Source organism: Hylobates moloch, unplaced genomic scaffold (assembly GCF_009828535.3).
Source record: "Hylobates moloch isolate HMO894 unplaced genomic scaffold, HMol_V3 SCAFFOLD_13, whole genome shotgun sequence".
In the NCBI taxonomy this organism is placed as follows: domain Eukaryota; kingdom Metazoa; phylum Chordata; class Mammalia; order Primates; family Hylobatidae; genus Hylobates; species Hylobates moloch.
In genome coordinates this window covers 89306825-89323652 of record NW_026652288.1, presented here as the reverse complement: position 1 = coordinate 89323652, position 16828 = coordinate 89306825, and the positions used below count along the sequence as shown (strand labels likewise).

Genomic DNA, 16828 nt, shown 5'->3' with positions numbered 1-16828 from the left:
TATATATATAAAATATAATGTAATTTTTTTTTTTTTTTTTTTTTTTGAGTCGGAGTCTCCCTCTGTCGCCCAGGCTGGAGTGCAGTGGCGCAATCTCGGCTCACTGCAAGCTCCGCCTCCTGGGTTCACGCCATTCTCCTGCCTCAGCCTCTCCGAGTAGCTGGGACTACAGGCGCCCGCCACCAGGCCCGGCTAATTTTTTTTTTTTTTTTGTATTTTTAGTAGAGACGGGGTTTCACCGTGGTCTCAATCTCCTGACCTCGTGATCCGCCCGCCTCAGCCTCCCAAAGTGCTGGGATTACAAGCGTGAGCCACCGCGCCCAGCCAATGTAATTGTTATAATTGTTCTTACAAAAGAATGTAATATATAAATATTACATACATTTTATATATATACTATATATATTTTATATATATATTTTTTTCAATTAAAGGAGGCTTTTATAAAGCTCTAGATGAGTTTTTCTTAATTATAACTTCTTAGGGTTAGAAAACCATACTCAAGCGGCCAATAAAATACTTTCTTGGCATTCACAGATACAAAATTCAGCAGGGTTACTATTTGCAGGAACCCATGAAGGCTCATGACAGGTAAAAATGGCCACCTCCATTAAGGTGTAAATTTTAAATCCTCAAGCAGAAAGTCTCCCATACTGGAACAAGTCAATTTTAGGGTTGTCCGATAAAACACAGAATGCCCACTTAAATTTGAATTTCAGATAAACAACAAACAAGTTTTTAGTATAAGTATTTTCCAAATATTGCATGGGATATTACTGTACAATTGGCCCACAATATCCATGGGTTCCTCATCTGTGGGTTTAACCAACTGTGGATTGAATACATTTCTTAAAAAATACAATTTTTTAAAAAACAATATAGTATGACAAATACATAGCATTTACATTTTATTAGTTATAAGTAATCTGGAGATGATTTAAAGTATATGGGAGGTATGTGCAGGTTATATGCAAATACTATGCTATTTTATACAAGGGACCCGAGCATTCTCAGATTTTGGTATTCTCAGGGGTTCATGAAACCAATCCCCCACGGATACCAAGGGATGTTTATCTGAAGTTCACATTTAACTATGTATTCTGTATTTTTATTTGCTAAATCTGGCAACACTACTCAGTTGGCTACTTTGGAACATATCGACCAAGTTTTGTGGGTCTTTTATTGTCATGCCAGATGGGGGAAATCTGAGAAGTGGTAAGAATTTTGTGCTTTTTCCACCATCAAAGAGACTAACTTTTTTTTTTTCTTTTTTTTTTTTTTTTTTTTTTTTTTTTTTTTTGAGATGGAGGCTTGCTGTCACCCAGGCTGGAGTGCAGTGGCACAATCTCGGCTCACTGCAACCTCTACCTCCCAGATTCAAGCAATTCTCCTGCCTCAGCCTCCCAAGTAGCTGGGATTACAGGTGCCCACCACCATGCCTGGCTAATTTTTATATTTTTAGTAGACATAGGGTTTCACCAGGTTGGCCAGACTTGTCTCAAACTCCTGACCTCAAGTGATCTGCCTGCCTCAGCCTCCCAAAGTGCGGGGATTACAGGCGTGAGCCACTGCGCCTGGCGAGAGAGAGACATAAATCTTAAATGAATTCTGAAAAGAAGTACAACTTGAGGTATAAGCGCATACTTAGGAAATAACAACCCTCAATAGAGAAAGGGCTCAAAAGGAAGCGAGGAGCTGGTTGAAGTACTTTCAGATTCACAAAAGTCTTGGGACCGCTCCCTCAAAAACTGCAGGTGTCGGTGTATGTAGCTGTAACACTTGCTGCTTGTCATCACATTTTCCATAAAGAGTCAAAGGCAAGCGCTACCCTGGTACTGTATACAATTAAAATAAGGACAGGAAATTGTTGGTGTGAAACTTGGCTGTAGCTCAAAATGTTACACCTTTGTCAATAGAGCTCCAGACTAGAGCTTAGACCAATGAGTCTTAACCTTTTCAAAAATGAGGACTCCTTTTGATGAAAATTTTATCCCCCTTGATAGTAATATTTTTAGTATGAGTATAATGAGGGAAAGCTATAACGTGATGCTTTTAAATGAATGGGTTTTTTATTAATCATGACAATATACACAAACGATTTAAAATTATTTATACATACATGTGTGAAACATTTGAAAACTATTCACACATCTATGTGTACAACCTTCTGAGTCCCCCAACAGGACTCTGAGTTCACAAGCAGGGGAACAGGTTTAGACTATCTTTATGGGGGGGGGAATAAAACTGGAGTCATTTGATGAGGTAAGTTCGACTATTCTGTTTCTCTCCAAATCCCTCTGAAACCATTACCACACACTTGGGGCTGGAAGCAGCCAGTGAATGAGAGGCTTTCAAGATCTTCCTTTCCCTCGAGTTCTTACAGGTCTGGGTCTATGAGAGAAAACTGGGAGACATCAGTAGAGCTGCCATCCTGTGAAGCAGGGGCAAAAAGGGCCTCTCAAGTAGGCTTCCTATGTCCATCCATTTATAAATCTCCCTCTCTTGCTTGATTACAAGAAACCCAGAAGAGGGGGTGATTAGAACACCCACTCCATTCCATTATCCAGGTTGCTACATACACCATGACCATTTCTCACTCACCTTTTATTTTCAGGCAGATCTAACGATATAGATGAGCAAATCCCTGGATTATGTGCATTAGAATTAGAAATCCAGTCTCATTTTCAAAGTTTCTTACCAGATGCTTATTACCTACCTTGCAGGATTAAATGAGATCAAGTGTATGAAAAGTTTTTGAGAAAAGTAAAGTGGATGCAAATTAAAGTGGCATGATTATTCTTCGGAAGGATCAGTTTGTCAGATATACTCTACAAGGTTGGGGTGAAATGGGGCTGCTGAAGAGGGCAGACCCAGCAGGTACTCCTGGCACCTGAGCAGCAGAGTGAACTAGTGGGCTAGAGGAGCTAGAAGGACTTCAGACAGCATCTAACTCGGCTTGTCTCAGACTTGGTGTTCTCAGGACCCCTCTACACTTGTAATAATTATTGAGAACCTAAAAGGGCTTTTGTTTATGTGAGTTATATCTATCAATATTTACTGTATTAGAAATTAAACTGAAAACATTGTTAAAGATTCATTTAAAAAGAATAAAACTCACTACATGTTATCATAAATAATATTTTTTACAAAAAATAATTATTTTCCAAAACAAAAACAGTTTAGTGGGAAGAGTGACATTGTTTCACATTTTTGCAAGTTTCTTTAATATCTTGCTTACTAGAAGACACACTCTCACACCTGCTTCTGCAGTCACTCTGTTGGGATATCACGTACCGTGTAGTCTCTGGAAAATCCCACTGTAAGCATGTTGAAAAATGAAAGCAAAAAGGTCAAATAACATCTTAGCTTTATCATAGAAATAATTTTGGCCTCATTGATTCCCAAGCATCTCCAGGCCACACTTTGAAGACTATTGATCTTACTCAGTGATAAGCGCTTTCACATAGATTGATTCAACTGCACCTCCAAAGTTTTTAAATGTCTTTGATTATCCCTATTACACACTCAGGGAAAGTAAGCCTTGGAAAAAAAAAAAAAAAACAAGAAATTTGCCTACTGCTAAATAACTGGGATTCAAGATAGGTGCCCAGTAATAAACTCAATCTACTCTAGCTGTGTTCCATACATCTAGCACTAATGGGAAAAATTAGACCACTTTGTTTTTAAGTAGGGCTATATTCTTCCTCTTAAACTAATTATAGAAATGAAATCTGCAAATGGATTAAGTGTTCAAATGATTCCTAGAGCAGGGGAAAATCGAATGCGTTAATGTATTTGCATGGTTTTGCTATTATTCTTTCTCTCCCACGTGACATTCCTAAAATAAAATTTTCTTTTCTTTTCTTTACTTTTTCTTTTTTTTTTTTGAGACAGTCTCGCTCTGTTGCCCAGGCTAGAGGGCAGTGGTGTGATCTTGGCTCACTGCAACCTCTGTCTCCTGGGTTCAAGCGATTCTCCTGCCTCAGCCTCCCTAGTAGCTGGGATTACAGGCGCATGCCACTACACCTGGCTATTTTTTGTATTTTTAGTAGAGACAGGGTTTCACCATGTTGGCCAGGCTGATCTTGAACTCCTGACCTCAAGTGATCCACCTGCCTTGGCCTCCCAAAGTGCTGGGATTACAGGCTTGAGCCACCATGCCCAGCCTGCTTTTCTTTTTTCTTTCTGACCTCACTGTATTTAATAATGACTGCTCACTAAAGAATATAAGAGAATTAGAAAGTTGTTCATTTGATCATCCAGAACACGTAAGAGGTGATTTAAGATTTTAGATTAAAATCACTTAATCCAATTTTGTTTTGTTTTGTTTACGTTTGCTAACTCTGAAATGTGACGCATTTTAAAATATGTTTTTCTACCTTCTTAGAGAAGCGGTCAGCAATTTTCTCACTGCCCTCAGTTTGCAAAGAAAGAGCAGGAATCAGCAGCAAGTTCCTCATCCTGCAATCTCTGGGAATATCTGGGCTGCCCTCAGAATTGCACTCTCTCTGATGGACCAACCAGAACTCTTCCAGGCGGCTAATCTTGGTGACCTGGATGTCCTCTTAAGAGCTTTCAACTTGGATCCTTGAAGAAAGAATAATACCAGTACTAATAATCCCTGATCTGTGTGATTGTACTGAAAAATGAAAAACTATTTTATTATGAATTTCAAAAGGATAAATCAAATATTCAAAAGGCCATGGTCATGTAGCCCAAGGAAATTCCTGTGGACAATGCCCAGTCTCTGTTCAGATTCAAAAGCACAAAATGTTGTATATAGAGTCAAAGTCAGGTTCAAAAGAAGAATTAAGAGACTCAAGACAAACCAAGATAAAGTAACTGTGTGTTGAATACTCTTTCCACAAGTTGCAAGCATACTGCAACACACGTTCTTTGGGTTTTTTGTCTCTCCTTGCAGCTGATGACACATCTGAGGAACTTGTTCATGGGAAACATGGAAAAAGCACTGCCTCAGATTGGGAAATTCTGACTGTTTCTGAACTGTCTTCTTTTGCAAGACTGAACATAGTTTGGGCCATTGGTGCATGCACATATATTAACTCGTGACTAAAGACAGGCATTGCTTAAACCTGTTCCAATTTTAACTTTTACTGTAGCCCTTTGATTCCAGAGAGGGAGCTTTGCTGGCAAAAGCAGTTTTTGCACTAGAAATTTTTGCTGTTCCCAATCTAAACTTTTCTGGGATTGTATATATGCACTTTAATATCTTATTTATGCCTTGCTGGAGTTTTGTTTTGTTGCTCCAATTTTTAACTTGGGGGTGAAAGATTTAAGAACTCAGCCTCATTAGATCAAAGGACCAAATAAACAATTCCTGAAAATAGTTTTTCATAGTGTAGGATTTTGAAGGACTGTTTTTCTTAAAGCAGATATGATGACATAAGGCGTAAATATGGCAAAAAGATCTTTTCATTCACATGCTTTCTGGGTCTGTATGAACATAAGTAAGACACAAGGTACTGTCTCTTCATGCATTCTCTGCAGGAAGAAAGTTTGATGATATCGTTATTTCTATTGAGTTCAAATTAACTTGCTTAAGTGTCATACTTTACTGGCTTTGCCCTGCACACCAATATTCCTTTTAAACCATAAATATTTTAAATAATATTTCTTAAGAGTGATAAATAACATTTTTTCCTAAAAATTATGTTTTCTTAGTTTCATAATAATCTGCATTGTTCATCCCCTTGCATTCTAAGTGATAGAAGAGCAACACTTTCAAACCAAATCTCACTGAATGCCAGTGATTTCATATGAAAGATGCATGCCTCTTTGGCTCTTTGAACATTTAGCAAGTATCGGGAATTTTCTATTAGCAGTGGTGTTTTAATTGGTTGAATTCCACTTAGTTCTCCAGAGTGTTTTGTATGTGTTTGGGGCTTGGTGATTATTTTGAAAGATACATTTTTTAAAGAATTAGGAACATTTTTTGCAAAATGCTAATCAGAATATAATTTTACCAATGTCAGGTATAGAAGTTATCCCATTCTTCTTTACCTGGTCCCCTTCCTTCATCTAGAATCTTCCCCAAAGTATTGTTGAGCTTTGGTATAGAATGTCAGGTATAGAAGTTATCCCATTCTTCTTTACCTGATCTCCTTCCTTCATCTAGAACCTTCCCCAAAGTAGTCTAATCCTAACTTTTTATTTACGTTCTTTGATAATAGCTCGTTCCACTCATAATTATAGTTACCCACAAAAAATAAAACAACAACAATAACAAAAACTCCACAGAATTGGGGTCAAAACAGTCTAATTGCCTGGGGAATAAGCTTCTACTAAGGACTAAATGTGCACACGTGCTTATAAATTGAATGCAAGGTACAGGAATAAAATCCTCTCCTCGTTACATTTGAAGTCCTTGGGTTGTGAGAGGGCCTCTAGTTAACAGAAACCACAAGTCCTTGAGGCTTGCATATGTTATAACTGATTCTAGTTTATAAAGACAAAGAGCTGAGGCCACTGTGAGGAGTGCCAGGTTTTGATATTCATTGTCAAAGTTCACTTGGGCAAGGTGATAGCTCCAGCTGGTCAGCAGAAGGCAGAGGCATTCAGGCACGCATCACGGGTAGCAGCGACCGCCCAGTCTCAGCCCATGCTTCTCTACAGTCTCAGCAGCAAAGTAAAGCTCAACAATACTTTCAAGAATGGTATTCTGAGAGTTGTAGAATTTGAGACACCCAGTCTGGTAAGGACTCTTGGGGCCAGCCTCCAAGCCATGGCAGGGCCTGCTTGAATATGCCTGATGGAACAGCATCCATTCCTTCCCTGCTCCTTCCTCCTACCATCTCTGTACCTTGACCAGAAAGTTGGCATGAATAGTCCATGAACAAAGGATTGAATAGCCTCTGAACAAAGGATTCAAAGCAAACTTTGGAAGTGTTCTGTGATGCCATTCTATACTTTGAGCAGCAACTGAATTTGCAGCCTGGATTTAAAGCCTGAAACTAGTATAAATGTCAAATAATTAATTTGTTGCTAAATGGTGGCAAATTTTGTGGCCCAAGTTTTTTTTGCTATTGGAACACAAACTCCAAGGAGCTGTTTTAGGGAAGACTAAACGATCTTCCATTCTCACCATTATTTGGCAATTTGCAGAGCATTTTTAATAGGACTTTCTCCAGTATATGTAGTATCTGTCAGATCTAAGATTTTTATAGGCTGTCAAGAAGTCCAGAATTACGGCCCAAGAGGAAAAGAGTTGCATTTTTCAATAATACTTTTTATAAAATTAAGTTAACCATTATTAAAACATGAGTGACAGGCCAGGCGTGGTGGCTCATGCCTGTAATCCTAGCACTTTGGGAGGCGCAGGTGGGCAGATCACGAGGTCAGGAGTTCGAGACCAGCCTGACCAACATGGTGAAACCCCATCTTTACTGAAAATACAAAAATTAGCCGGGTGTAGTGGTGCGCACCTGTAATACCAGCTACTCAGGAGGCTGAGGCAGGAGAATCACTTGAACCAGGGAGGCAGAGGTTGCAATGAGCCGAGATTGCACCACTGCACTCCAGCCTGGGTGACAGAGCGAGACTCCGTCTCAAGAAAAACAAAAAAATGACAGTTTATAGGAATAGAGCACCACCAAGAAATCAGTAGCAAGACTTTAGAACAGTCTTTTTGTATAAATGATATACAGTAAATGGTTTTTTAAAAGTGCATCTACTTTATTTTTTGGCAGAACTATTTTTGGCATCTCATCTTCATGGCATGAAATTGTCATTTAAATTACCCTTTCCGTTTGAAAGGAGAGGGTATCCTTATTTCCCTTCTGAGGTACTCTGAGAAGGCTTTGAGTTTCCTTTTTCATGTATTAATGTATGACAGCCTAACAGCTCCTAGAAGATGGTATTCTTACTAGAATGGCTACATACAGGTGACTTCCAGGGACTGACTTCGCCTGTAGATTGAATGAAAATAAAGAGAAAGCCAGTGATTATTGCTGAGTTTCAAAATATAACCATTTCTAGTAGGCTACTTCTACGTGCTGTTGTACCTTCCTGGTGAGGAGGAGACAGAGGGATAGGGGAGAGGAGGAGGAATAAAAATCCCTCTCACTGGGCCAGTCATACTGATTCATTCCCTTTACTTCCTCCAAAACTCACTCCCCATGACTCCTGAAAAATGGGCAGATCTTGTCCACCAGGAAATTTTAATAGAATACTATGCACCGTGCTTTCTCAGCCAATCTGGATTCCTACTAGAACAGAAAAGTAAGGAAACATAACTGGGTAGGAATGTCCACTTATGTTTCACAAACTCACTTTTAGAGTTTCATGCCACTTTCCTCATTCTTAAGATACTATTATATTGAACGTGGGCCCCATGTCTAAATACTTGTATAGATAAATATTTCTGGTATATTCTTCCCATACAAGCGAGACTTGAATAGAGTTGTAGCTAGTCCCACTTATAATAAGAGCTTCCAAACTCTTTATCATAAACGTTGTCTGTGAGCTTGGGAATATAGAGAAAGCAAGTTGGTCATTCTGAGACCCTTCCTTATTTGCCCTGAATCAGTTCCCCAAGATTGGACTGTACTTTAAGCTAGTTGTTGTAGCAGTGGTGGTTGCTGTTTTATATCTTGAGATACTTCTAGAACATTCTAGAAACAGGGTATTCTAAAGGCTTACTTTATATGCCATCCTTTTTGAACCCTCTTATTTTAGAAATTATTACACATGCACTTATGATTTCAACCTTGTAAAATAATTTCAAATTCATTCCGTATCCACATTTTACTGCAGTTTCCCTATCATCTCAATAGTTATAGAACTGGTTGAAATTAAACTGTTTTGAACTAAGAAGTAGATACATATATCTATATATATATATTTTTAAAGAGTGTTCATAGATAAACTCTGGCATAAAGTTTGTAAAAAAGCAATTTTTTAAAAGCAAAACGTATAACCTCAGGTACAAAAATATTGCATGCATTAGTATTGCAAATTTGCCTACTCAAATATTAACCAAAGCATGCAAGATAACTTGACTGAATGTAAATTTACACAGTGCATGATTAAATCTCATAGGTTAGCCTGTTGTTCCTTGCCTCTATACAAGGGAGCATTTTTATGAACTTTGTGTTACAGTTTTTCTATTTGCTTTTCTTATCCTATCCTTGAGATTGTTTTCATGCTATCACACTGAACTTTACAGATATTCACACATCTGGTTTGTACAGTGTTACCAGTGCCAAACTAATCCTCTGAAGAATCTGAGTACTTAGACATCTAAACACTTTTTCAAAAACCAGTTGAGGCACAACAGATCCAAAACTTAAACAAATCCAAGTGTCTGAATGCTACTAAACTAAATCATGTTGACTGCCTCAGCACATAAAGGTTTCGACTCTAAATTCTTAATATACACTTCAAAATTTTTCTAAAAGTTTGGGAATAAATTAGAAAAACTGATATTCTAAATAAGGTGAGGAGGTTGGGGTAATGTCAGGCATATCAAAATCATCACACAGCCAAGTAGATACGGGGCCTTAATTTTCATAAATGTCACATAGCGAGTGTGTGGGGTATCACAACATCGTTCTGATACAGCCCTATTTGTATGGTAGTTGAGCTGCTTGGGCTAAATGTCCCTTGAGAGACTGGGCTTGATCAACAGGTCTAACAACACTGATATTTAGGGAGTGATGAGGTGATTTCACGGTCACTCAGAATGAACTCTGAAATCTTCTCACTGCCTTTTCCCATAACCCCTATTTTATGAGGAGACCAGAAAGGGAGAGAGCAAAGCTCAGTGAGATCATATGGTCTTACATTAGTAACAGCTTTGTTACTCACTCCATATACCCCTGTACCCTCACACACATACCATGAGCCCAAAGACAGGATTCTACACATAACACACATAGCAAAGACCATTGTGGGGAGGCATTAAACAGTTAAGAGGAAAAAAAAAAACACACAGAAAATTAAACTGCGAGGTTTAACAACCTCTCGTGGTATTTTGCCTTGAATGAAGTTTCCACTACCTGCAGCTTCTGCAGAAATACCAAAATAACACAGTCTAGAGACAAGTGTCCCAATCTCAGAACTGTTTTCTCAGGACCTTCTCTATAAGAGAAAACTAACTTGCAATGCTGCAGAATGTCAGAGCAAAACCCTGATGAGCTCCGTGGGATACTTAATAGAAGCCTGCACTCAAAATAATATTAAGATGGAAACAACTACAACAATTAGGCAGTGCTTTGCTCAACTATAAAATGTGTATCATTCATTGGGGGAGGGGGAGGGGGAGGGGTGGTGTTCTTTGGATTTCTTGGAAAAGGAAATGGTATAACACAAAAAGACTAAGAGGTATATACACTCAGCTCGGTAATTCGAGCATTTGGCATTTTCACTGAGCTATGTAGCATTTCTGCATGGATACCATACAAGAATTCTGCCATGTGAGAAATGTGTTCATGATGGACTACATTACCAGTAGTTAAGGGAAATACAGCAAACTTAAGTTTTTACCAACTTCCTTTCATTTTTCCAATATATCATCTAACCCAAACTTTCTTCAATTTACATTGCCCAAATTTGTTTACATTGGTTGAAAAAAAACTGATTAATTTATTAAACTTTTTACAACTGTAACAAACATTTAGTTATTTAGAAAAGACATTTCTACATGTTTTATATATCTATGAATATTGCATATCTAATCTAATCTAAAAATGTTGTTTTGAGACAATTCTTCTGTGATGCTTCCTCATCATGCTCATAAATGTTTAAAGTCTTGGGATTTCATTTTCAGGCTGAAATAGGTAACAAGAAAAAAATTTAAGTTTAAATGTTTACATTGAGTTACTAAATTAATACCAATTCAAATTAAGTGGCCTATAGTAAATTAATGGCAATGGGGGGGAGGGGATTTTAAAGTGATTGGCATATTATGTGATACCGTATCAGTGATTTAGTGAAATAATATGTATCATAGCACAACTCTGTTGGCTATTAAGGCTTCATCTTAGTATTTCCCTGCATTGCTCTTTGAAATAAAATTACTACCATAAAAATAACCTCTTATCATATTGATGTGTTTAATTTACTCAGTTGGCTTCTAATTTGCGTACAAAGATTAAGGTAGTATTTTTGTACTATTATTGGAAGCATGCCTTCCCTTTTTCACATTATTAAATTGTATTTCTATTTGTGCAATTTTAAACTATGTTTTCAAATAAACTTTGTCTGTGGCTTCAAGGTCTTTTCAGGAATCTTTCAAAATGGGATTTGGGGATCAGAACTGCTTCTGATCAAATGGAATCCAATTTGTACTACTGGCTAAAGGTCCTTTTATTAAATATTGAATATCACTACATATGATTTTGCATGAGCTATCTGGAAATCAGGAATGCATTTTTGGATATAAAACAAAACTTTAAAAACCTTCCTCCTTTGTTAATTTTTTTAAGACTAAAATATTATTTAACCTGAAATTGAATTTTGTGATTCTTTTTAGAATAAAAATATTAAAATAAATTTCAGTTTTAGGGTCTTTTGGTTTTCTGGTCAGTCAATAAATATTTAGATACAAATTATGTGCTGGCACCATTCTGGGCATAGGACACAGTAGTAAGTGAATGAAATCAAACTTGCCCTTGCAGAACTTAGATTTCTGTGAAAGGATGCCTACAAATACTTTAACAAATAAGAATGCCATGTGCTACAAAGTACTAGAACAAGGCAAATAAGTTATTATGAGAATGAGTGGAGGGGCTCTTTTATCTGTAGGTGGTCAGGAAAGTTTTCTGTTACATGACATTTGGACTGAGATTTGCTGACAAGTAGAGTTGGGACAACACTACTGGCAGAGCCAATAGCTTGTGCAAGATCCCAAGGCAACAATGAGCTTAGTGTGCATTCAGGAAGAAGGGGGGGCGGGGTGGTGGGGGCTGTGAGCTGCGAGGCCTTAGTAGACAGCCTGGCAGGTGGAAGATCACGGGAGGCCTTCCCAGAGCACAGTCAAGGGCAAATTTGCTCCACGCAATGATGACGGTGTTCAGACTGAGGTTTCTGTTTTTCCAAACCATTTTCAGATAAAGTCCTTGAGTCAGGTTGGTAGTGGAGGGAACTGCAGGCTAAGAGAAGAGAGCTATACAGCAAGAGACTGGAGCATGCCTTTCTCATTTGTCACTGTTCCATCTTTCAATCTGAGGCATCCCCTGACCTTCATAAAATTCCATTTTTCCCCTATAAAATCAAGCTGTACCTATTTCTTTCCCACTTTGCTGCTGTGCTATGTAAGGTAAAAATCCAACTATCTAGTGATAAACTGAGGCTTCTCCCACACTCCTTGAATATCTCAAGCCTCATTCATATCCTCTACTTCCACTTTTTAAATGTAAACTATATGAATTTCCTGAAATAGCTGCGTTCTCTCCATGTGTATATAAAAGCAACTGAAGGTTGAAGAGTTCTTTATATTCTTTACAAGTTTCCTTAAAGTAATATCTTAATTACCCAACACTTTAGGGCTCGTGAAGGACTTTTTTTTTCCTTCTTACATCTGTAGTAAATAATGCCGCCTGGTAATCATCTTAATGCATCAGAATTTGGGGAACTGACGGCTAATTTTAGTATTTTGCCCTGTGGAACTAACCTGCCGGTCCTCAGTAGGCTTCATGCTTAAGGTTGCTTCCCTGAGCTATCTGGAAATGAAGCAACTCGAGTTCTTTGAAAGGGGGACACAGAAGAAGCTGATATTTACTGAAACTGTGGCAGATTCCTAGGCTCGACGTTTCTACTCTGCCATTTAACTCCAATGGACATCTTTGTCCCAAGCTTCCGCCTACTGCATATAATGAACATAAAAGCAAAAACTGTACATGGTGAAAAAAATCACTCCTAGATTAAAAGTGGACTAAAGATCACATCTAATTCTACAAACTGTAAAAACTGACCTAGGAAAAAGTAGGCTTGAGAAAAATAACCAATATAATAGCTAACATTGCTCATGGTAAAGTCTGCTGTTGATTAAAAATTGACAAAAGGAGAAACTCTTCTTGACAAAATTTAGATTTGCAAAATTTCACTAGTAAAGCTCGACCTGGTGGATATAATGGCTACAAAAGGGAAACTGCAACAGCAAAAGTTTTCATAAGGAAAAATCAATAAGGCTTAAAATTAACTGAAGACTCAGATGATCCTCCTAAAATTTACAGAATTGATACCAATTATACTAATTTCATTAAAATAGAAACAAATGCAAAAGCTTGGAAATAGCTCAACTGGATAACTATTTCACACCTTCTCCTCTCTCCTCAAATCCCTAAATTCCCCCATCCTTGCTCTCAACTGATGGATTTGCTTCCTATTTTGCTGAGAAAATAAAGCAGGCAAAAGAGAACTGTCAGACTCTCTCAGCAGTGTGTCTCCTCACCACCAGCAGCTGCACTCCTGGTCTCTGCCTTCCTCCTATAGCCATGGTCTTTCTATGTCCTTGCCTAAATCACCTCCCCACTTTGGCACCAGATCCCATCACCTTTTCCCTGCTCAAGGACATCAGATCAGCTCAAGGACATCTTCCGTCTCTCTCTTACATCCTCAATATTTTGATTTCCATTTGACCATCTTATTTCTCACATTTAAAAACAAAAACCTTCTCTTGACCTCACCCCATTTCCCATCAGCCACCACTCCCATCTTTGCTTCCCATAGTAGTAGAACTCCTCAAAGAGTTGGCTGCATTCACTAGCTGCAATTCCCCTCCTCCCATTCTCTCTTCAACCCACTCCTTTCACCGTGCTTCCAGAAATGTTCCCACAGAGATCACCCAGGACCTTGATTCTCAGTCCTCAGCTTACATACCCTATAATGGTTATTGGAAAGTTGATCGCTCTCGCCTCAGTAGACACCTCCTTCTCCTGGCTTCCACTCCAGGCACCATGCTCTGGGCTTTCCTCCACCTTGACAGTCACGCCTCTCAGTCTCATTTGTTGGCTTGTCCTCTCCCTGACTTCTTAGGTGGAAATCCCCCAGGGTTCAGTCCCTGGACTTCTATTTCCTGTCTTCCTCCATTGGTGATTATACCCAGTCCCATTGTTTCAAAAAGCATCTAGATGCCAACAAGTCCCAAAGTTCTATCTTTAGTCCAGAACTCTCTCCCAAAATCAGTTGGACATCCAGCTTCCTACTCAACATCAACCACGGAGTTCTAATAGGTGTTTCAAACTTAACACATCTTAAACTGGACTTCCGGTCATCTTTCTTCACCATTACCACCCCAATCCCACTAAGCCTTCACTATCTTAGTTGATTGTAACTAAACTTTTCAGTTCCTCAAGATAAAAACTTTGGGGTTAGCTTTAGCTATTCTCAATTCCCTCATACCCAACATCCTACGCATCAGGGAATCCTGCGAGTCTTACCTTTAAATGTATCCCAAATCTGACCATTCTCACTAGCTTCACTGCTCCCACCCTGTTTGAGCCATCACCCTCCCACCTTGCTGACCACAGGAGCCCCAACCTTTATCCTTGCCTTCCTACCATCTAGTCTGAAAAAAGAATTTATGAAACTTCAGTCAGATTGGGTCATTGCTCTGCACAAGGCCCTATAATGGCTCCCTATTGCACTTTAGAGTCAAGCCCTTCCCAAAGCCTCCCAGGTCCAGGCAATCTGGCCCCTCTCTGACCTCCTCTCCCATTACTCTCCCCATCACTCCTCTCTCTTGAGCCATACTGATCCTTTTGATGCTCCTCTGACATAGCAGACATGCCCCACTGTGGGGCCTTTGCACCAGCTAATTCCTCTGCCAAGCATATTCTTTCCCCAAGTATCCCCTTGGATGAGTCCTTCACTTCCTTCAAGTCTTGGTTCAAATCTCACCTCTAGATGATTTGTTTCCTAAGTATCCTATTTATACTGCAATCTGCACCCTCACTTCTCCTGTGTGTTTTCTTTTTTCCATAGCACTTAATACCTCGTTATAGAATCTACTTATTTTTTATGTTTACTATCTGTCTCTCCTTGCCAAAAAATAAGACTCAACAAGGGCAGGAATATTGTCTTTATTTACAGATATCTTCTAAGAAAAAAATACATAGCACATAGTAGATGTTTACTACTTATTGAATGATGAACCATGCTATTTAAATTAACTGACTTAATGAAATTATCTCCAGAAAAATACTCTTGGAAAAAAGTCATCAATGTTGGTATAATTCTGATATTTAAAAAAATCTTTTAGATTAAAACAAAAGGTCAAAACCTCCATAGAGTCAATGCTAAATGGGTGAAAATGGTGGTATAAAAACGCCCTGTGTTCACCAGATTGTCAGATGCTTTATGTAACTCACCTCAGGTATTAGTATGCCCACTACACAGATGAAAAGACTGAATCTCAGGAAATTATGTGTTTACCAAAGTCATATAGCTAGTCTGTGTTGGAAACAGGATTTGACTTCAAGTCTGTATGCCTCCACTCTTGCAATTATACCACCCTACCTCCCTACCACACTGAAAGACTTTTCCTAGTTGATTTTTAAATGACTGGTTGCATGAGAGATGAGAATGGCTGTTTCCTATTGAATTTCCCACTATAACTGAAGTTTGTCACCGACAGCATTTGAAAAGCAGGACCAAAAATTCAACAGTGCATATTCACACTGGTAAAATCCCCCATTAGGCACGAAGAGATATAGCAAATGGATGTGAGTGGAAGGAGGCTTGCAAACACTGTCCCAAAAACATCAACATTCTCTGGTGGCAAATAATCCACTATCCCAATCATTCCCTCACTGTCTTGTCCCCCTCATCAAAACATATGGTAGAACACGGAAGCTGGTCATTTACTTGGATTTTTAAAAATATATAGGTTCATTCTTCTAAAAAGTTTGAGCATCAAATGGATTTTTAAGCACCGATTAACATATCCTATGTGGTAGGCAAAATAGTACCTCAGCAAAGATGTCCACATGCTAATACCCAAAACCTGTGAATATGTTACTTTACATGGCAACAGCAACTTTGCAGATGTGATTATGTTAAGGATCTTGAGACGAATATTCTGGATTATCTGGGTGAGACCAATGTAATCACAAGGGTCTTTTTTTTTTTTAAGATGGAGTCTCACTCCGTTGCCCAGGCTGGAATGCAGTGGCGTTATCACAGCTCATTGCAGCCTCAGCCTCCCAGGTTCAAGTGATTCTCCTGCCTCACCCTCCCAAGTAGCTGGGATTACAGGCATGCATCACCATGCCCAGCTAATTTTTATATTTTTAGTAGAGGCAGGGCTTTGCCATGTTGGCCAGGCTAGTCTTGAGCTCCTGGCCTCAAGTGATCCACCTGGCTTGGCCTCTCAAAGTGCTGGGATTACAGGTGTGAGCCACCATGCCTGGCCCACAAGGGTCTTTATAAGAGGGAAGTAAGTTAGCCAGGGGAGATGTGACAATGGAAGCAAGGGCTGCAGTGATGCCAATGCTGTGAGGAGACCAGGAGCCCAGGAAGGTGAGCAGACTCTAGAAGCTAGAAAAAGCAGGAATTGATTCTCCTTTATAGCTTCCCTACCAACACCTTGATTTTAGCCCCGTAAGACCATTTGCATAGTAATACATGTATTATTTTAAGCCCACTGAGTTCATGGTAATTTGTCACAGCAGCAATAGAGAACTCATACACCTTAGAGACACAGTGTCATAGAAATGCCTAAGTCTCTGGACATAGCGTGTGCCCACTCTGCTTTTACACGTGTTAAGGGGGTCGTCAGCAAACCAAGATCCAGGAAACAAGAGAAAGATCTGAGACGTGACATCCAGCACAGCAGATAAAGTCCAAGGCAGGAGACTCTGCCCTGCCC

At 39.0% G+C, this 16828-nt stretch overlaps 1 protein-coding gene across 15 annotated transcripts in view; it reads left to right on the top strand.

Moving 5' to 3' along the window:
* Positions 1-7284, top strand: part of PEX5L (peroxisomal biogenesis factor 5 like) — a 789103-nt gene extending 781819 nt beyond the window's left edge. For all 15 annotated transcript variants that reach the window (XM_058427079.1, XM_058427077.1, XM_058427076.1 and 12 more), the window contains one exon: positions 4388-7284. In XM_058427079.1, the coding sequence (XP_058283062.1) occupies positions 4388-4592 (205 nt within the window). In that variant the 3' untranslated portion in view covers positions 4593-7284. The remainder of the gene's footprint in view (positions 1-4387) is intronic.
* The last annotated feature ends 9544 nt before the right edge of the window (positions 7285-16828 follow it).